Here is a 23,194-nt window from a genome sequence, read left to right as displayed (position 1 = left end):
CTCGACCTCTCAAAATTGCTAATGTACGAGTTTTATTACAACAAATTAAAGAAGTTTGATCCAGATTTGAATCTGTGTTACATGGATACAGACAGTTATTTTCTAGAATTGAAACGAGATCCTTTTAAAATTATTAAAGAAAATATAGATGACTTTGATACAAGTGATTATCCAAAAGATCATGAATGTTTCACTACTAAAAATAAGAAGGTAATAGGGAAATTCAAAGATGAGTTAAATAGCGAAGTTTTAGAAGAATTTTGTGGTTTAAGGTCTAAGATGTACTCGTACAAATATCTAGATAAAAACCCAGTTAGGTGTAAAGGAATTAAGAGAAGCGTTGTAAATAAAACAATAAATATCGAAAACTTGAAGAGATGTTTGTTCGAAGATAAAGAAGAATTTAGGGAGATGACAGTCATCAAAAGTTATAAACATGAGTTGTACACTGTTACCATAAACAAGCTGGCACTGAACGCTAAAGATGATAAGAGAATTGTCCTAGAAAATAAGATCGATACAGTACCGTATGGCTATAAAAATGAAGCAAAATCTGATATATTAGACGAATTAAATAAACTTGGAAACTTTGATATGTAAATGGAAGATGATTTAATTCACTGTCACAAGTGTAAAAAGAAAACGAAAAATATAGATTCAAAAATCGTTCAAACTCAAAATGGATTGTATAGAATTGCTGCAAAATGTTCAAAATGTAAGACAAACAAGAGTAAGTTTATAAAGAATCCAAATCCAAAACCTGTTAAGCAAGAATTGAAGACTAAAGATGAGATAGAGATTGAAGCTCGAGAAATTCATGCACCAGTACGAAAAAAGTTTAAAAAGAGAAAAATTATAACATTAGGAATTGACGATTTATGGGCAGCAGATTTAGTTATAATGTCTTACTATTCAGATCAAAATGATGGATTTAAGTATATGTTAAATGTTATTGATACTTTCTCAAAATATGCTTGGTCAAGAGCTATCAAAAGAAAAAACGGCAAGGATATTTCAAAAGCTTTCGAAGATATAGTAAAAGATGCCATAAGGATCAATCACAAACCTCCTAACCTACTTCATACAGATAAGGGTTTAGAGTTTAAAAATAAAGAATTTAACGATGTTTTGAGGAAATACAACATTAAGATTTATTATACTGAAAACGAAGAGAAATCAAGTATTGTAGAGAGATATAACAGAACTCAAAATGAGAGAATGAAAGTAATTTTTGAGATTAATAAAAACTTTAAATGGATCGATATTCTTCAAAAAATCGTAAACAATTATAACGATACAGTTCACAGCACAATCAAAATGAAACCGAAAGACGTAGATAAGGATGCAGAAAAGGAGTTATTAGAGACCGTTTTCAAGTATGTTCCACCTGAAATTCACACGAAAACTAAATTTAAAGTCAATGATCATGTAAGAATTGTTAGTAAAAAACAAACATTTTCGAACAAATATAAGAACAATTGGTCAAGAGAAATCTTTGTGATTTATCAAATTAATAACACAGATCCTGTAACTTATAGTATAAAAGATTTAAATAATGAAGAAATAACCGGAAAGTTTTATGAATATGAATTGAAGAAGTCAAAACTGTAATATAAATTTTCTATATATAAATGGCGCATCAAAAGAAATGTACAAAGTGCAAAGAATTTAAAGATTTAAATGAATTTTATAAAGATAAAAATAGGAAAGATGGAATGCATTATAATTGCAAAGATTGTGAAAGGGAATATCATAAAGAATTATATGATAAAATAGAAAAATTAACTTTGGAAGATAAAGAATGTCTTAAATGTAAAGAAACTAAAAAAATTTCAGAGTTTAATAGTGATCACTATAGTAGAGATAAGAAAGACTCATATTGTAAAGATTGTGTAAAGAAGAATCTTCATAGATTATATTATGAAGATACTCATTGTGAATGTGGAAGAATTATAAAATGGTTAAATAACTATGAAAAACATTTACAAACCAAATATCATAAGTTAAGAGTTTTTAATAAAATTTAGTAACATTTTCATCGTGTAATAATTTTTTCTATATAAATGGAGTCTCAAAAGAAATGTACAAAGTGTCAAGAAGAGAATAGAAAAGACTGTTATTGTAAGGAATTATACGTTAAAATGAACAAATTAACTTTAGAAGAGAAAAAGTGTTACTTTTGTAAAGAAATTAAAAATATTTCTGAATTTAATAACTGGCAGTATAGTAAAGATAGAAAAGATGCTTTTTGCAAAGATTGTGCTAAAAAAATTTTCAGCGAAAGTTATAAAAACGAAATGCCTTGTGAATATGAAAAAAAAATTCTACGATGGTTACCTAGTTATGCTAAACATTTACAAACAAAATATAATAAATCGAGAGTTTTTAGTAAAATTTAGAAACATTTTCATCGTGTAATTTAGATATTCTATAAATCAGTCGAGATTCGGCCATATTTGTAGTAAAATGATTTCCGTTGTATAAAATATTCAAAGATTCTTTCATTTGGTTGTAGAGATTTATACTATTTGGATCTCCTTGTCTTAATAAAATTTCCATTTCTGGGTAATCAATTTCAAGTTCTTTCAATCTTTTCGGTATTTCTCTCTTTTGAGCTCTGATAACGTAATAAGGATATTCCCACATGTGATTCTTCTTAATTAATACAAAAACATGGTGTTTTTTCTTAGCAAAATCTTTACAAACAAGGTCTGGTTTCATTAAGTCAATTTTTACACTTTGTTTTGTGATTATTTCCGTTTTTATTTCATCTTTAATTTGCAAGTGTTTAACTTCGTCCTCTAAATATTTAATCTTGTTTTCAAGTTTGTACTGACCAAATTTACGAATACTTGGCAAAACTTCTTTTGTAACCCAATTTTTGAAGATTTTTGCCTCTTTTTTATGTGATCTCAAAATTAAAGAATAAAGTCCAGATTCATTGATAAAAACAGTGTCAGGATGAAGATTGTTAAGGGGCCATTCGAATAGCCCCTTGTTTTTTAAGTAAAAATATTGAATTTTGTCATCATCATCAACGTTTAATTTAATTGCGTGTTTTGTTTTTTCATAACCTAATATTTCACAAACATCTTTAGCCTTAAACCAGATTACATTGTTTTCGTCTACAATCGTTAAGATATTCGTGTTATCGAATGTAAGTTGATTATGTCTTAGATCTATGACTGACTCCATTTAGATAGAAAAGAAATTTAACTAGTAATTTTTATTTCAGTATAAAGTCCAGATTCATTGATAAAAACAGGGTCAGGATGAAGATTGTTAAGGGGTCTATGGGATAGACTCCTGTAATTTATACATTCAAAAGTTGTTTTCTTGAAAATTTGAAGGTAAGCTATTCAATAGCTCCCCTTGATTCATCATTCTTTCGACAATCTTAAATATATTGTTGTTTTACTCTCATTATTTAATAAATTTCCCTCAGAGTCTTGTATAGTTAGAACGATTTTTTGAATTCTTTTAATATTTTTTCTAATTGGAATATAATCGATTTCATTCGGTTTTTCACTGATTTTTGATCCATAAGCAACATTTGGGAAAAATGTGTACAAAATTTCAGATTCTTTGTGTAAATGTTCGGTATGATTTTCAAAACTAGGTTCAACGAGATTGCAGTGCACTTCAATTACATCGAACGGTCTAAATTTTGGCGTTTTATTTCCTAAATATACCTGATTTGGCTCAATAGTTTCTTGAACAAACCCTAACAAATCTACAATAATTGCTGAAAACATTATTCTTACTGGTGATTTTATTTGAATTTTATTAGAGAGATAATTTTTTTGCATTTCAAACTTGTTTTCGTCAAAGTTTAAAGATTTATCTGATTGTTTGAATGTTTTCAGATAATTTTTAAGGGAATTTTTAATTTGATCGAAAGTATAATATCCTTTGTTTAAACCATAATATTTTGTTATGTTCTTCTCACTAAATCCTATACAATAAGGAGAACTTTCACTAATATTTATTACAAAATTGTCAGAATAAAAACCGCTTAAAACCGATAAAATAATTTGATTCTTCCTCTAAGTGTATAGGATGTTCCAAGTTTAAAAATAATTGAGAGCTTTCTGAAGTCAACTTGAACAGCTTCATTTTCGCAAGCGTTGCTTCAAGATGAAAATTTTCTATTTAAATGGAGAAATTTTTAAAGCAAAAAGATCAGATAAAACTTCAAACGTTTGAAGAAAATAAGAAAGATCAACCAATCAGATTGTTAATTGTTGGTTCAAGTGGATGTGGAAAAACAACTTTATTATTGAATTTTATCTACAATAGGTTGATTCCTTATTCCAATTTGTATGTTTTTAGTAAATCTTTAGAACAAGACGCATATAAAAAATTACAAGAAAGATTTGAGAATATTGAGAAGAACTTAAGTAAGAAAATATCATATTTTTATAATGCTTCCGAGGACATAGTTCCATTAAGCGAATGTAAACCCAATTCGTTAATCGTTTTTGATGATTGTATTTTAGAAAATCAAGACGTTATTAAGGAATATTTCGTAATGTCCCGTCACAAAAACATATCTTGTATCTATCTTTCCCAATGCTTTTCAAAGGTTGATAAACAAGTTATAAGAAATAACCTGAATATGTTGTGTATTTTTAAGCAAGATGATCACTATTCGAGAAAGATTTATAACAATTATGTGGGATCTGATATGAGTTTTAACCACTTTATTGAGTTATGTGATAAAATTTGGAAGGAAGACTACGGATTTTTAACTATTAATCTAACTTTGAAGCCTAAAAATGGTAAATATCTGAATAAATTTTCTAATATAAATGCTGCTCAGTGGTCTGACAAATCTACTTGATAAAATATTTGTTACAATTATTTTTATATTATCTTTAATTTTTATTTACATTATGAAAATAACAGAAAAACGGTAAATCTGTTCACGTTCCACGTTCACGTTCATGTTTACGTTTCACGTTCGTGTTTCACGTTCATGTTTTACGTTTACGTTTCACGTTCATGTTTCACGTTTCACGTTCATGTTTTACGTTCGTGTTTACGTTTCACGTTCACGGTTTTACGTTCCACGTTCACGTTTTTACGTTCCACGTTCACGTTTTTACGGTCCACGTTCACGTTTTTACGTTCCACGTTCACGTTTTACGTTCCACGTTCACGTTTTTACGTTCCACGTTCACGTTTTACGTTCCACGTTCACGTTTTTACGTTCCACGTTTCAAAATTTTCCTAAATAAATGGCGAACGTAACTTCTGAAGAAGCGAAAAAACTTGATCAAATCGAAAAGAAATTAATCAAAGAATTTAAAGAACAGATTCGAATTGATGAAAAAGAACAAGAATTTATTCAAAAAATTAATCAACCTGTAACATCTGCAATAAAAAATGTTGAGGGCAAAATTGAAAATGTTTTAAGCGATAATCAAAATTTAATGAATTTGGTTCCAGTTGTACGACAATTTGCTGATATTTCAATTCCAGAATCTGAAGTGGAAGAGTTTGAATTGCCAAAATTACCATCTTCAACACCATTTAGACCTCGAATCATTGAAGACTCTACCATAGTTGAACCAATAAGTCCTGGAACAACGGATATAATAATTGGTGAAATTGGTAAAAAATTTCTTCCTAGAGTAAAAGATGATAAATTTGGTTTGTATTGGGATAAAAAAAAGAAAAGTTTTATGATTGGAAATTTACCCGTTAATTTTGAACATAATGATATAATTATTGAAGATAAAACATATAAAGGAACTCAAGGTTTATGGAGATTATTAACAGGCACTGATGTTCCAAAAGACGGTTTATATTCTGAAGAAGACTTGAAAAAGTATACTGAAATTTTATGGAAATCTGATTCAATTTACAAAAATAATGATCCATCAACTAAGAAACCAAAGTCAAGTAAAGGTAAAAAATATCTCAATTTGATTAAACCAATTTGGGAAAAACGAATCGAAGGATCTGGTATAAGAAAATACAGTGATAATAAGATTGAGTACAGATATATCGACGATTTGACAAAACTCGATGGAATTATAAATTATATTTATGCTCAAGAAAAGGCTGGAAACAACAATTTTTTGAACGAAAAGAAAGCGATTAAAGATTTTATTTCGAACAAACTTGATGAAATGATTGAAAAACCTGATGGAATTAAATATTTAAAACGAGTTTTGCCGGCAATAAGTTCATCTATGATTGAGGGTAGTGGACTTTTGAATGATTTTATCAACAATTTACCTTTTGAATTACACGTACCAACTTATCAGTATCTGGGGCCTGGCACAAAACTCGAAAAAAGACTAAAAAGAGGAGATCCTGGTATAAATAAATTAGATCAAGCTGCTATGGAACACGATATTTTTTATGCAAAACATAGAGACACAAATTCCAGACATATCGCAGATAAAGTTTTGCAAGATAAGGCAATGGATAGATTTTTATCAAAAGATGCTAGATTAGGTGAAAGATTTGTTGCGCTTCCAACAGCTGGAGCAATGTTTTTGAAGAGAAAACTAGGAATGGGAATCGAAGAGAACTTGAAATTTTAACTATATAAATGGAGGTGAACGTAAACTTCAGCAAAAATCAGAAAGAAAAAATAAAATCCGCTTTTAAGAAGAAAATACCCGTTAGTATTCAATTTAAAATAGATCAACTAAAAAATGGCGAAGATAAGATATTTTTAACAAATAGACAATACAATAAACTCGAAAAACATAAGAAAAACAATAAAGGAACCAGAATAGAATTTTCTTATAATCAGTTGAAAGAACTCAAAAATGGTGGACTTTTGAAAGATTTATTAGATTTTGGAGAAAATATTCCAGTTGTTAAAAATGTTGTTCCTTATGTTCGTAAAGCTGCTCCAATCGTTAAAAAAGATGTGATTCCTATTGTTCGAAACATTTTAAATTGGTTAGATAAAGAGTTGGAAGATGTTACAGGATCTGGATTAGATGAAAAAACTTTGAATTACGTGAAATCAAACATTGAAAAAAAAATTTAAACCTTTAACATTCGGGGAATTGGAAGAAATCTGCAAAAATATTAAACATTTTAGAGGAATCTTCATGAGAGATACATTACCTGAAAAAGTTAAGAAATTTGAATGTGGAATTGTGAATTTAGACTCGATTATGGGAAGTGGAACGCATTGGATTTGTTATTATAAAAATGATAAGAATGCATGTTATTTTGATTCGTATGGAAGAATTGAGGACAAACCACCTATAGAATTGATTAAATATTTGAAAAAATCAAGCGTCTACTACAATGATTCTCAGATTCAAGACTATAAAGATCCCCCAATTTGTGGTCATTTATGTGTTTTTGTTTTGAATGAACTGAGTACTGGTAAAGATTTTAAAGAAGTTGTTAACAAATTATTACTTAATAAATATGGATTCACAAAATATTTTTGACGTATTTGGAACACAAATTATTCAAAATGTAGATAATAGTTTGAATTTTGATAGTTTGAGAAATGAGTTTGATAACAAGTTAGAAAATGTATTACAAAACCTTCCAGATTCAGATATGTTTGCTGTCGAGATTGAAGATTTTAAAGCAGAATATGATAACAAACTTGCAAATTTCATGAGTTCAAATGAAGTTGCTGATAAAATAAAAACATTGGAAAAAGAAGTTGATGATGGTGTAAAAAAATTATTTACCAATTTAATGTCTCATATCGATAAAGCTGATAAAATTACTGAAGCGATCAAAGTTGAAAAGAATTATGTTAGTTTGGCTAATAAGAAAAGAATTGTCGGTGTTCGACCTGGTATTGACAAACATGATGTTGTTGTTAAAGAACAAATTTTAAAACCTCTAAAATTATCAGAAAACATCGATATTGTTGATTTACATGATCCGAATGTTAAAAATGCCTTAGATTTTAAAGGAAAAAGAATTAGCAGTGTTAGTAAAGGAATTAATCCATTTGATGTTGTTGTAATGATTCAATTAGAAGATCATATTAAAATGTTTAATGAACTAAAACAAAATTATGAGAATCATAAACAGCATGTTAAAGATTTTACAACAGAAGTCTATGACAAGTTAGAAGCCAGAAATAGAAGATCAGTAGACGATGTTGGTGAATTACTTGATAAAGTAAATAAACTAGAAGAAAACTTTAATACATATAAAAATGATGTTAATGAATTAGTTGGTGAAGTAATTAACAAAATTCTGGAAGATTTTGATACACATTTCAATGAGAAAGTAAACTTTTTTGAAAATTTTGGTACACGTTTCAATGAGAATGTAACACATAATAATGAATTACTTAAAAGAATAGATGATCGATACTCTTTATATCTCGATAAAGTAAATAAACTAGAAGAAAACTTTAATAAATTTAAAGAAGATGTCGATAAAACTTTTGAAAACATCGACAACAGATTTAATGGAGTAGGCGGCTATGATGACTAATTTTCCTTATATAAATGGCGCTCATATATTGTGTGAGATGTAAAGAAAAAACTGCAACAAATGATATAAAATACTATGCAAACATTAACGGAGTTAAGAGAATTTCTGGAAAATGTGCTGAATGTAACGCTAAAAAGAGTCAATTTATAAAAACTTGATTTGAAATTTTTTCCTAATAAATAGAGATGGCGGGACATTACAGTGCTTTCGATCTTTTTATCATGCAACACGAAAGAGATTTGAAAAAAGAACATTGGGATGACATTTCTCAAAAATATGAATTATCCGAAGATATGATGAGATTATACGTAAACAAATTGAATTGGTATAACATTGCAAAATATCAAACTCTGTCCCCAGAGTTCATTCAAGAAAATATACATTATCAATTAAAAGATCATATGTCTGTTCTTTGTCTCTATCAACACTTGAGTATAAAGTTTTTGGATGAAAATAAAGATACAGTTGATTGGAACAATATTATAGATAGCGGTTACTATCCTGTGCAAATTTTATTGAAATATGTGACCGAGATCGCAAAATTTAAGGAAGAGAATCCTGAATATGACGAAGTAGATCATTAAAAATGACTCTAATCTTTTTAATTATTTTACTAAAATTTATATCTTTTCTTATAAAAACGTACATTAGATCGATGAAAAAATGATACATGATGTTTAAAATTTCTAAATTTTCTCTTATTAAATGGCGGACTACAGAAAATATGCTAGTGATATTGAAAGGGCGGAGTTTAAAAATTTCTATCCAATTAGTAAACAACATTTGAATGAACCGAATAAAAGAACTGAGTTTAATATTGATTTTGGAGATAACTTTTGCTCGTCTAACTTCCAGTTTTATATTTCTGGAACTTTAACAAAACAAGATGGTCAAGCATATCTTGGAACTGATAATGTTAGATTAATCGATAATTTTATACCGTTTTTATTTTCTAAGATTGAAGTAAGAAAACACAATAAATTGATAGAAGAAGTCGAAAACTGTGGTCAATTAAGCACTATTAAAGGAACTATTTCGTATTCAAAAAGTGATGTTATTTCTCAAACTTCTAATGGCTTTGAATCAGATTTTAAATTTGGTGTTTTTGAAGCAGCTGGAAATTTATCTCATTTTGGATTAGGATTTTTTGAAAATTTTACTATTCCGATCTATAAAGGAGGATTTTATCTAAGTTTTATAAGAGCAGAAGACGATGATGTGATTCTGAAGACTGCAACTGGAAATGTTATGCCTGTTGATGGAAAAATAACAATTACAGATTTTTTTATTAGAGTTCCAATGATTGATTATAAAATCACGAGTAAAATAAGGTTGATTGATGAAATTACAAAAAGTCAAAACATTATGTTTAATTTTCTAGATTGGCAATGTATTGAACAAAAAGGTATTTCCGGAACAACTTATTCGTTCGATATTACAAATATTTATAGAAATATCTTCAATCCCAAGTTCGTTATCATAGGTTTTCAAACAGATAGACAGAATAATCAAGAAAAAAATCCTTCAAAGTTTGATAGTTTGGATGTAAAAAATATCAGAGTAAAATTGAACGGTTCTTATTATCTAGATGAATTACAAAACTTAAACATTTCAGGAGGTCTTTTCAGAATCATGTATCAGATGTATCAAGATTTTAAGAAAGTTTACTGTAATAATAAGGAAATGTATTACAATCCTAAAGAATTTTTAGCGAATAGACCTATTTATGTCATTGATACAACAAAGAGTATGACAAATATTTCTGGTTCAAAGAACGATATAATTATCAATATGGATTTTCAAAAAGCTGTTACAAACTCGACATGTTATGTGGTTGTGGTTTCTGAGAAATTTTTAGCCTATGATGTGATTAAGAACGATATTAGAGAAATTCAGTAAAAATCGCGTTATTTTCGCTATTATTCGTCGGATAGTTCTAAAACTTTACAGAATTGTTAAAGACATTGATAAAAGTATTCATTTTAAATTGCATTAAAAAACTTTGAAAAATAGGGCTGATATTAGGAAAAAACTATTTCAAGGTCATGGACCGGAAGTGATGATTTTAAAAAATATTTCAATATTTACTGAACCTATATACCAAATTTCATCAGAAAAGCTCCAATAGTTCTCTAGATATAAAAGTTTAAATATAAGGGATGATTGGGGTAGATTTTGAACATTTTGTTATTTTCATGAAATTTTAAGTAGAACTCGCTTGTTTTTGAAGTTTCAGATTTGTCTGATAATTTTTTATATTTTTTTATGAATATTAAGAAATAGGGGATGATTTCACCCTTATGGATAAGTTAAGTCGAAAGAGTTAAGTATTTACTATATGTGTACCAAATTTCATTAAAATCGGTTGAGTGGTTTTTGAACAACAAGGTTTGAAAGAAATATTGATATATACTTATTTAATATACATTGGAAACTATAACAGTTCTAGGGAATTGAGACATTTCATTTTAACATGTTGGTAACACTACATCTCGTCTTCATCTCTTGCTGGGCGTTGGCCACGTATAGCTAGCCATGTGTGATCCTCCTCTATTTTAACGAAATTTAACAAGATATATCATTATTTAGAAGATTCTAATGTATTTGCAAGTTGAAGAAAGAAGATATGGACTTTATAAAGTAAGAAGATTGCTGTGAAGATATGTGTTTCTTGTTAAAAGTGAAGTGAAGTGTTCCACTGGGCGTTGTCCTTCATATTTAATAAGTTTCTATTATATTCTCGAAGAAAGACATTACAAGAAGATTGTGTGTTGAATTTGTGTAGACATTCTAAACTGTGATAAAAACATTGTGTGAAAATAGTGTTCATTTGTAATACAGAATTAAGTGTTTTTACAGTGATTTCATTGTCGCACACGGCGTGTGCAAAGCAAGGTCATTGTTTGGTGTCACTACTGTCCTTGTACCACACACGGCGTGCGCAAAGCAAGGTCAAGCGTTAGTGGTACAAACGCTCTCAGCAGACGTCACAAATCTAGAGTTGATTGAAATAAAACATATGATACCTTTCTTCTTATCCCATTCCCAATTTCTTAGAAGTTAAGTAGATATCGCAAAAACACGCACACTAACAACACTCATTTTGTATGTCTTTAACAATAATTGATTAAATTCATGTTATTCTCTTTCATTCCTTCTAATACTTCAAAAATATACTCTTTCGCCACTGAAAAATCTCGATTTCTTCCGTAATAATCTTTGTAATCATAGACAAAATATCCTAAATAGTTGTACAATAGAATGAAATTATTTCTATTTATCTCTGTTGTAGAAATGTAAACATAAACATTTGTGCTGAAAAATTTATATCTCGGTAGACTTAGTTCCATAATCTCCATTTATAAAAAAATCTTTTTTTGTTTAAATGGAAGAGTACAATGCCAACTGTTACAAGTGTTATAATAGAGGAGAAATTATTGATAAAAAATATTTAGTTTGTAGAGATTGTAATTTAATTTTGTATGAAAGACCTAAACCTAAGAAATTTCGAAATAAACTAACACATTTGAATAATCTGCTTACAAAATTGCAATATGGAGACAAGAAGCAAACAAAATTTGTTACAGAATTTAGAAAACAGAATAAAAATTTTTACTTATCTCTTGGAACCATTGACAAAATTATTTTCCTTTTCAAAGAATACATTAGGTTTGTAGGTATCGATACACACGTTTATTATGAAAAGATATTACCTGTATTTTTTTATTATCTGGATGTTGAATTTGTCTACGATTTTAAGCCTGAAATCTTTGATGATTTTATAGTACATTTGGAGAAATTAAAACGAAGAACCTCGTGAAAAGAATGCGGTTTTACTCACATTCTCCCCGACTTCTCGAGTGATTGTTAGCAAATTTCATTTTTTCCGTCTTTAAATTTTTTCTATTTAAATGGAGTTCTTGAAAGAGTTAAATGATATTGGAGAATGTAAGTTTAAAGAGTATAAGAAGTTAAATGAATTGGAAGAAAGGAAGAAACATAGAATCTTGAATTTGGAGAAAATGAAAGATAAATTCGGGTTTACAATAATTGCCGAGTTGGAAGATTGTAAAGTACACTTGCCGAACAGATTTTTGACTGTTTTGGATGAGAAAAAGATTAAAGAATTGAATAAACATGATAAATTACACTTGGTTGTTACTGGAAAGAAGACTATTAAAGATAAAGACTGTGTTACTATCAATTTTGTAGAGTAGAAGATTTTTCGTCGTAGCAGACATTTCAAATAGATTGATTTGACAGCTCAAGAAAGTAGAAGCAAACAGCTATAGATTCGGTAATTTTTCATTCGTGAGTTACAGATTCGTTTATTGTCCTTTAAACAGTATTTTTCATTGATTTACCGTCTGTCCCAAAAGTGAGCTAGAACCGCCATATTACTATCTACTTATACATACATACATACATATACCAGCCACTGATCTGATGTTATACAGGGTGATTCAAAACTAAACGGCAATCTCTCGGGAGCTTATTCTATAGCTAAAAACAAGTAAAAAAGTTCATATAACCATATGCCCGGAAACGCTTCGTTAGCGAGTTACGCCTAGCGAAAGATTTCGCCCGGATTTCAGAACCCTTGGATTGGTCGAAATGGACCAGTAAAATGGCCACCACGTTCTCCTGACCTCACGCCAGCAGACTTTTTCTTATGGGGTTGGATGAAGTCAATTGTTTATTCAAAACGGATTAACACCATAGAGGAGTTACGTAATCGCATTACAGAGGCGGCAGAAACTATCAAGAATGCTCCAAACGTTATGAAACGCGCTAGAAAAGAGTGGATTCGTCGTGCGAAAACGTGCATTGCTAACAACGGAGGACACTTTGAGCAACTATTATAGGTGATTATTACAGTTTTATAAAGGTAAATACATTTTATGTTAATGTTCAGTCTAGAATAAATGATCAGCTGTTACTCACAACCTAAACATTAGTTAATATTTTATGCAGATAAGAATATGCATTTTTGTGCGTCTGTTTTATTTTTAAATAAAGCTAAATTTCAATACCTATTATTAATTTTTTTCCTAAGTAATTCACATGAATCTTTTCAGAATTAAATGTTCTACAAATCTGTTTAAGAAAAAATGACCTTTATTTAACATTTATGGAAGTAATCTTACGTTAAACACAAAAATGTGTTATTTCTTTGCACCAATTCTTGTGTTTTACGTAAGATATCTCTGAAAGTATTGCATTTACAGCTCTGGGACGAATTTTAATAAATTTGTCAGATATAAAAACATAAAAAACAATCGTATTTGTATCTTTATAACTACCTTTACCATTTTTATACGGCCTGACTTCACCAAGGGTTCTGAAATCCGGGCGAAATCTTTCGCTAGGCGTAACTCGCTAACGAAGCGTTTCCGGGCATATGGTTATATGAACTTTTTTACTTGTTTTTAGCTATAGAATAAGCTCCCGAGAGATTGCCGTTTAGTTTTGAATCACCCTGTATATATACACATTTGTCATTAAATATTGTGTATGTATATATATATATATATATATCTTTGTCATGTTCAAACTCATAACGTTTTGTGAAAAAAAAAAAACAATATTTATTTCAACGTCTGACAAAACAAGTTTTATGTACCATAATTATTCAAAGATCTTCTATGGGTTTATATGCCAACAAAAAAATATATAAAATACAAAAACCACAAATCATACAATATGCAAAGGCAAAAATATAAACAATATTTTAATTTATAAGGACAGCAATGTTATGCAATGGATGTTTACATATACACTAATTTAGGTCTAGTTATTATAATAGAGAAAAATACATACCAATAAGAACTTTGCCAATAAATTTGTGGTAGTATTAAAAAGACACATACAATGCAACAATGAAAATATTTTTCTTTTTTACCACATTTTTTTTTTTTGTATTGAGTTTTGATTAATTTCAAAAACATTTGGATGGTCGGACGTAAAACAAAAACTTAAAGCAAGTGATTAGATAAATAGTACAATGGCCATTTCTACAAGTCTAGTACGGTCTGATATGTTGCACTTTGTCATTAAAAGGATTGATAGGAAAATAAAAAAGTAGCCTCAAACCTGGATTAAGTACAATAATGTACAAAACTATCAATGTTAAATCTGTTGCAGCTCAATTTCTAATTGATTAATTAAAATTAATAACCTCATTACATAATTCCCTCCTCATGCTGTAATGCAAGCACAAATGTCATGCTGTTATAGTAGACAACTTTTAATTAGAATAGTTACACCCAATTAACAATTATTGCATACTAATAATATATGGAACTTTTATAATGTTAGTCTAATCTAAATGAAAATCAAGAAAGAAAATATCAAGAGTGAAAATTGTCCAGACACACTTACTCATTTCCCTCAAAAGTGTCACTGCAGAAGTTAGCAAACACTTAGAATCAGATCAACACTTCAAATGAGTAAAAAAGAGACCACTACAAATGACTTTAGTTATCAGTGAAGTGATTTCACAAGAGATAAGAGATTAGTTGTAGGTGTAATGTTTTAGAGCATTCATAACATTGATGACATGCTACTCTATTAATAATAATAAATCTGATGCTACGTATTCACAAAGGGCAGATAGGCCACACGGTTTGCGCACACAACCACCCATTAGTCACTGATCTGATGTAAAGTATTCACTAAGGGCAGATTATAGGCCACAGAGTTTGTGCACACAACCACTACCAGCCACTGATCTGATGTTATATATTTCCAAAGGGTAGATCTAGGGTGCAGAGTATGCGCACACAACCACTCACCAGTAAATGATCTGATGTAAAGTATTCACAAAGGACAGATATAAAGGCCACATAGTTTGTGCACACAACCACTACCAGTCACTGATCTGATGTTATATATTTCCAAAGGGTAGATCTAGGATGCACAGTATGCGCACACAACAACTCACCAGTAAATGATCTGATGTAAAGTATTCACAAAGGACAGATATAAAGGCCACATAGTTTGTGCACACAACCACTCACCAGTCACTGATCTGATGTTATATATTTCCAAAGGGTAGATCTAGGGTGCAGAGTATGCGCACACAACCACTCACCAGTAAATGATCTGATGTAAAGTATTCACAAAGGACAGATATAAAGGCCACAGAGTTTGTGCACACAACCACTACCAGCCACTGATCTGATGTTATATATTTCCAAAGGGTAGATCTAGGGTGCAGAGTATGCGCACACAACCACTCACCAGTAAATGATCTGATGTAAAGTATTCACAAAGGACAGATATAAAGGCCACATAGTTTGTGCACACAACCACTACCAGCCACTGATCTGATGTTATATATTTCCAAAGGGTAGATCTAGGGTGCAGAGTATGCACACACAACTCACCAGTAACTAATCTGATGTAAAGTATTCACAAAGGACAGATATAAAGGCCACAGAGTTTGTGCACACAACCACTACCAGCCACTGATCTGATGTTATATATTTCCAAAAGGTAGATATAGGGTACACAGTATGTGCACACAACCACTCACCAGTAACTGATCTGATGTTATATATTTCCAAAGGGTAGATCTAGGGTGCAGGGTATGCGCACACAACCACTCACCAGTAACTAATCTGATGTAAAGTATTCACAAAGGACAGATATAAAGGCCACAGAGTTTGTGCACACAACCACTACCAGCCACTGATCTGATGTTATATATTTCCAAAGGGTAGATATAGGGTACACAGTTTGTGCACACAACAACTCACCAGTCACTGATCTGTTGTTATATATTTCCAAAGGGTAGATATAGGGTACACAGTTTGTGCACACAACCACTCACCAGTCACTGATCTGTTGCCCAGGATCATTGGAAATGACCTCCATAACTTGTTAAACCAGCGGTTTCTTACGATTGCAGAAGCCATTATTAAGCAAATAACTATCATCCTGAATATATTATTCTTGGTGCAACTACATCCTTCTTTGTGACAATTCACCTCATCTCTACAAATCCAAAAGCATAAATTAGCCTTACACAAGTTTAACAATACACTATACATTACTGTCACAATATTATTTTATTTTTTGAAAAGGAAACTATTTATATTTCATATGTAAAAGGAAAGGAGAGAAAGTTACTTTTTAGCTTTATTCTGTCAATCTCTAGCATTTAATAATTAATATTTGAATTGATAGTATTTTTCATATGACAGTTGTAATTTTAAGTTCAATAGTGGAAGAGACACGAATTAATGTCAACCATAGTTTAACCAAGTGCTACTCGAAATCAGCGAGCTGCCCGATAGTGAGGCATCACACTATGTGAGGTCAGGACGGCATATAGTCCAAACTACATAACACCCATAATTGATATTTCTCAATGTATATTATATAGTAATAAACTTGAAAAACGGCACTATCGACCTTTCGTCTTTACTTTTTTAGTCTTAAAACTCATATGTTAAGTAATTCTTTTACTTTGCCATATTTTTTGGGCTTTTCAGTGGGCAAAAAACACAATTTTGATTCCGTGCTTTTTTTTCTAAAAAGTAAATGTTTAAGTTGTATATATTTTTTAATTTGTAATAAAATCATCTTTATTTTCGTAAATTTTGGATTTTTATTTGAGTGAGTTTAGTAAAGTGCTATGTTGTGCTAAATGTGAAAAGTAAAAACAATTTTTTAAAAAACAGTTATTAGGAGGTCTATTCATAAATTAACGAAGTTCTGAAATAGTGCGGCAATGGGCAGAACTAGCACTGCCATCTTGACGTCAGAGTGTTCCTACTCTCAGTACGCAACCAGCTGTGGTAGATTGTGCATCGTGTGCCTATCATACAGTGAAGTGTTGAAATGAGCACTGCAATTGCAATACACAAACCCTGCCAACTGTGATGAGGTTTTTTGTAGGCGAAAAATCACAAACTAATTGAAATTTATCGCCACATTTGTTTATGTGTACAGTCAAGGAATAATGCGTGGAATCTGAGTGAGGCAGTGGTCATCGATTTAAAAAGTGGATAAACCAGTGTTCATGATGAGCATCGCAGTTATAGATCTAGTCTTATTAGTGATGAATTGGTGTTGAAAATCAACAAAACAATCCATTAAAATCGTCATTTAACGATTACGGAACTCTCAGAACATTTCCTCCAAATTTTATGGAGTTCATAGTCAAGGAACTGTGGTTACCACAAATTTTGTGCCAGGTGGGTTACGAAAATCCTAATGGGAGACTACAAACAACAGAGACTTGATGTTAACAGTGACATTTTTGGATTTTGGACCAAGTCATCGATAGTATTCTCACTTGGGTAAAGCACGTCAACTGTAAAACAAAACACCAGTGGATGTAATGGTGACACACGCATTCGCCCAAGAAACCGGGGAAGTGTCTGCAAACGCTGTTAGCAAGAATAATCACGGCTACTGTGTTTTGAGAAGCTCAGGGAGTGGTTCTCATTCATTGATTTTCTTAAATGTAGGCAAACTGACAACTCAGAGAGGTATTGCTAAATACTGAGAAACATAAGACATACAATATAAAACAAGCATTGGGGAATATTCAGCATGAAAGTTTTGTTTCTCCTCATTGCTTTTTGTCACCAATCCATTACTCACAAGATTAGACCTGTAACTCTAATGTTCATCGTCGTGAACATTGATTCGTCTATTTTTAAAATCAATGCCGCACTGTCTCACTCATTATTTCTTGACCGTACACATCACAAATCTGGCAATAAATCTCAATTGGTTTGTCATGAAATTACCACATCACAGATCGCACTTCACAACTGGTGGGATTTCCAGTTCCAGAAGTCATTTCAATACTCCACTGTACGGCACGATGCACAATCTACCATGGCTGGTTGCGTACTGAATGTAGGGACCATCTCACGCCAAGATGGTGGCACTAGCCCTACTGCACCATGTCAAAAAACGTCAGTTACTTTCTGGACAACCCTCGTAACTTAAGTAATTGTAATTATTATTTCCTTATTCTGTAGCTTATGCTGAAAGAACTATGTATACACTTTCAAATTTTTTGATGTATGGCCCACATTTGTCCAATATGGCGGCCAACTTTAAAACTTTTCGATTTCGGATTTTTTGGGACTGATGATGAAAACTTCCAGTCCACGTAGCTCCTGAACCATTAGAGATATAGAAAAGCTTTGAAAAGCAAAAATGTCTTATTTTGTAGAGTAGAATCTAAAAACAACATAAAATACAGCGTGTTCCATAAAAGATTTTAAAGTTGACCGCCATATTGGAAAATGGCGGCCATCTTCAAAAAATTTGAAAGTGTATCCCTGAGTGAAACTTAAAATTGAGCAAGTTCCAAATTTAAAGTGTGGTGCTAAGTCTTGTAATTAAAAAGTTAGCTATTGGATCACTTTAAAAAACTCACCCGGTATATATATATATATATATATATATATATATATATACATATATGTTACACTATATATAAGTGAATATGTTCAGCACTTTGATATGATAAAATTTAATAAAAGTCAAATTTATGATCTCTTAATTCTGTAACAAGAGCGACTTGAAACAAAACTTATCCTATGTCTATATACGTAAAAAGGTAGTATAAACTAAGAAATGCTTACCATCCACAGTAACAGATTGTGAAGAGGCCATAGTATGTACAGTTTGTGCAGGTTACTATAAAGGCTCAGAGTATAGAAAGCTCACCATCGGACCCCACACCTTGACAAGCAACATGCATTATCAGCCATTTATAACATTGTTCTTAATGGATTTTCTAATACTAACATATACTACAGATTATTGTTCATTATTTTGGGCATCAATAATATTGATTCCTAAAAGACACTTGTCAGTCATCCAGCTATTTACCTTGAACGTTAGTCAATATGGTTTAACATACCGACAATGATGGCCTCGTTCATTCTTTCTTTTTCCGTAACATCAGAATAAATTACAATTGATTTCCACATGTTTCTTAAGTTGCAGGTTTATTTAGAATGAAGAATGGGTATGGTCCAAAATAATCTGGATTATTGACTTAACTGTATAATATACTTATTATTTTAAAATATTTCATAATGTGGTTCCAAGTAAAAAATTCTGTTATAAGACAACAGATTTAATTATAGAATTCTGACTTACTGAACCACTACACAATTGTGAAATTTGATTTATGTTTGTTTTGAAAGTCATTCTACACACCTAATTTACTTATATTCTAGAGTTCTTATTTACTGGACCATTAAACTATTAAGAAATATGGGTAAATCTTAAGATCAGCGACTACCGCTCCAATCGCCGTAATTGTTTGCATACTAAACACAGGTTAACGTAATTTCACCGAAAAAAATAGTTCCGATTACCGCTAACATATAAAAACCAGTTTTTTCGGCAGTACAATGTTGGCAATACAAAACACATAAATAACAAGATTTTCGACTATCAAACTAAAAACAATGGCCGACCATGGTTGTTTTGATGAGTCGACAGTAGTCATGTGACAAACAGGAAAATTTCCGATTGGCCGGGCAGATCACGTGACCTATAGGACGGCTTCGATTGACCGCCAGACGTAAACAAACAAACCCACATGGACAAGGAATAATTAGTGAAGTTATTGACATGGCGTGCGATGGTTCTTGTCACACGCTAAAAAGACCCTAGCTTGCCTATTCAAAACTCAGATCACGCGATGCTTGCCCGCTACGCAGCGCTTCGTGCTGCTTGCTCTTTTAAAAAAAAACATTAACTCGAGCTTGCAAAGTCCAAGCCCAGATCACGCCATGACTGCTTACACACACAAAACTCAGACAGAACTAACGCAGGTTTCATTACAGGCAAAAGATAAGCAGCGCGCGTTTATCACTGATAAGATAAGACAAGTTCATACTAGACGTAGCACCTGGACTACTGCCCTACGAACTAATAACACCAAAAACGAATAAATGCACTGTCAGTCAGGTTTTTTTTAATTTTATTTTTTCAAATTTTTTTTGGGGGAGGGGAGTAAACGGCTACGGCGACAATCGGGACTATTTTTTTTTGTGAAATTACGTTAACCTGTATTAGTATGCAAAAAATTATGGCGATCGGAGCGGTAGTCGCTGATCTTAAAATTTACCGAAATATGATTTGTCTATGTCATGCTTCACAAATACTCTGCTTATATTCTCCTGATTTACTGTACCATGGAACAATGTGCTTTAAATCAGCTGTTTAAAATTGTTTTTATATACTAGCTCTCATCTGATTAACAATGGTAACACTGTCAACCTGCACATGACACTGTCATCCTGTACGTGACACTGGGGTCCTATACTAGACATTGTTACCTTGCAGGTAACTAGACATTCTACTGCACATGACACTGTCAACCTGCACATGACACTGTCATCCTGTACGTGACACTGGGATCCTATACTAGACATTGTTACCTTGCAGGTAACTAGACATTCTACCGCATTTGACACTGTCATATCATGTGACACTGTGGTATACCAGCCGACCTCCTTGCAGATCATCTCTGTGAGTATTCGTACAGAAGAAAAGTATGGTTTTCCAGAGAAGATGCTTGAACAACTTCTCGAAAACTGTTAATCAGCTACCCAGGAGGAAACATATAAATAATTACGCATATTTTATATTTCCTGTTATAAATGATTTTTATGTTGTTATCATTCCATTATTATTTATGAGTTTTTCATATTTCCAGTTCTAATTGTTTGTTTGATCGTTAGAGCTCATTTATTATTTATAAGATTATATTAATTTAAAATATGATTGTGATTATGACTATAGATATGTTAATATGATATATAAACTTGTATTCGATAAATGAATATTAAGAATCAATGATTGTACTAATCGAAATAAAAAACCGGGTCCACTTGTCGTACTCTATCCAAATCAACTATAAACTTGCAATTTTGCATGCAACCTTAGCAAAGCCTATTACATCACATGTGGTGTGGCATACTCCTTCAATTGTCTAAATCAAGCCCTGTAAATTTATTACCTCTCAGTAATTAGACTATCGGTTATATACACATATAAAATTACGCAATGTTACCTGTTATAAAGTTAATATTTATGATATAAACACATCCAAGCCATTTAGAAATGAAAATATTAGTTTACAAAAGAATTAATGCCATTATCTAACTAAACAAAAAATGGGCAGGGTAGGGTACGATAAGCGGATCCGGTTTTTTTATATCGAAGAATGTAATCATCGATATCTAATATTCGCATCTCAAATCCTAGACTATCAATCTATATAAAAGTATCTGTAGTCCGCAACAACAAACATATGTTTTAAATTAAAATGTGAATTTAATATTAACAGTGATCAAACAAATTATTATAACCAAAATTAGGAAAACTGAAGACGACCATATTTGCTCCTCTCACAGTTACATTTGTTTCTTTCCCACAAATTTCACATAATAGGTTTTTCAGTACGAGTCCTACATGTTGAAGCCACGAAAAACATGTCTTATCATCTTTCAAAGCAATGTTGTGTAGTTTTCTAAAATTGACTGCCATTCTTAATAATCAAATGTTACTTATGTAAAATTTAAATATTACCTTACGTGTATTATTTGAAAGTGTTTACAGCTGTTGATATAGATTATTTAGTTAATTGTTCAAAATAATTAATTAGTATCGATGGTTATGATGGAGTAATATCATTTGCCAATTTCGATAAAAAAACCGGGTCCGATCGTACCCTACCCAATGGGCATACTAAAATGTAGAGTCACGAGCTTAAGTCAAGAATTTAATAATCTGGAATCTGTACCTACAGTCTCAACTTACTCGAGTTAGTTATTAATGTTAAACATATTTAGTAAATTATTTAACTGTTTCCATTAGTTCAACTCTCTCTTCTATATAAACAAACAGTAATCCCTTTGTCAGTCTACTGATAGTTCTCATTTAACGAAAGAAAACAGTATATTACTACCCTGCTATGCCACAGCCAGTATGTTAACTACTGTAACTAATATAACTTTCTTAAAGGCTCTATTTGAAATAATTCTGTACCTTAAAGAAATAGCAGAAAGTATGTGAGTGTATCATAACAGTTTATGTGTTAAAAACCATTCTTTAGAATAAATCTTAATATTTTCTCATTTCCACCTCCTCACCTGTAGTAATAGTAGTTAGTTTAGACCCCATTGTTCTTCTATGGTTGTCTTCAATTTTGTTTATAATGAATAAAGTATGGACTAATTTCTATTATAATGTTAAATTATCCTAAAATATTAGCTTAACACATTTTAAAATTAATATAAATAACTTTAGACACTCGATGTATGCCTAGTTGGTAGGAATGAAGTAACTAACACTAACCTAGTTTTCCTTTCTCTTTTGTAACGATTGCACAATATCCTGACCTGAACCTTGAGTTATTACGCAATAGATGGAAGGAATAGGATTATTGGAATTGGAGTACTGGAATCAGGCTAACATTAACTTTTCCTTCATTTTTGTTATCAACCATATTCTTATAATAAGGTCTGACTCAATTTGACAGCGAATAAGCGAGTGAAGGCCGAAAGGAAAGGGAAGGGAAAGAGGAAGGAAACGAAACGATTAAACGAAAGTTCCAGCTGATTTATTAGTATTGCCTTGATAACCCACGGTTCGCTGAAGTGGGAAAATGGTCATTTTTGGTCAAGGTCGGAAGGAATAATTCTCTAATACCTACTCGAATATATAATAAAGATATATAATAGTTTTTTCGGATGGT

The 23,194-nt window shown here is 31.1% G+C and overlaps 1 protein-coding gene across 5 annotated transcripts in view; it reads right to left on the bottom strand.

Annotated features, from left to right (window-relative positions):
- The window catches only part of LOC124360839 (apoptosis-inducing factor 3-like), a 56,807-nt gene extending 33,790 nt beyond the window's left edge, over positions 1–23,017 (bottom strand). Inside the window, exons 1-3 of one of the 5 annotated variants that reach the window (XM_046814783.1) lie at positions 22,795–23,017; positions 19,059–19,158; positions 16,280–16,443 (exon numbers count right to left, since the gene is read on the bottom strand). In XM_046814783.1, coding sequence (XP_046670739.1) covers positions 16,280–16,385 — 106 coding nt within the window. In that variant the 5' untranslated portion in view covers positions 16,386–16,443; positions 19,059–19,158; positions 22,795–23,017. Of the gene's footprint in view, positions 1–14,826; positions 14,881–16,279; positions 16,444–19,058; positions 19,159–22,589; positions 22,766–22,794 lie in introns of those variants that run through there. The other 4 variants (XM_046814784.1, XM_046814785.1, XM_046814786.1 and 1 more) reach the window with 4 other exon arrangements.
- Positions 23,018–23,194: the final 177 nt, after the last annotated feature.

Source organism: Homalodisca vitripennis, chromosome 4 (genome assembly GCF_021130785.1).
Source record: "Homalodisca vitripennis isolate AUS2020 chromosome 4, UT_GWSS_2.1, whole genome shotgun sequence".
NCBI lineage: Eukaryota > Metazoa > Arthropoda > Insecta > Hemiptera > Cicadellidae > Homalodisca > Homalodisca vitripennis.
The sequence above is the reverse complement of the archived record's forward strand: the minus strand, read 5'-3'. Positions and strand labels throughout refer to the sequence as shown.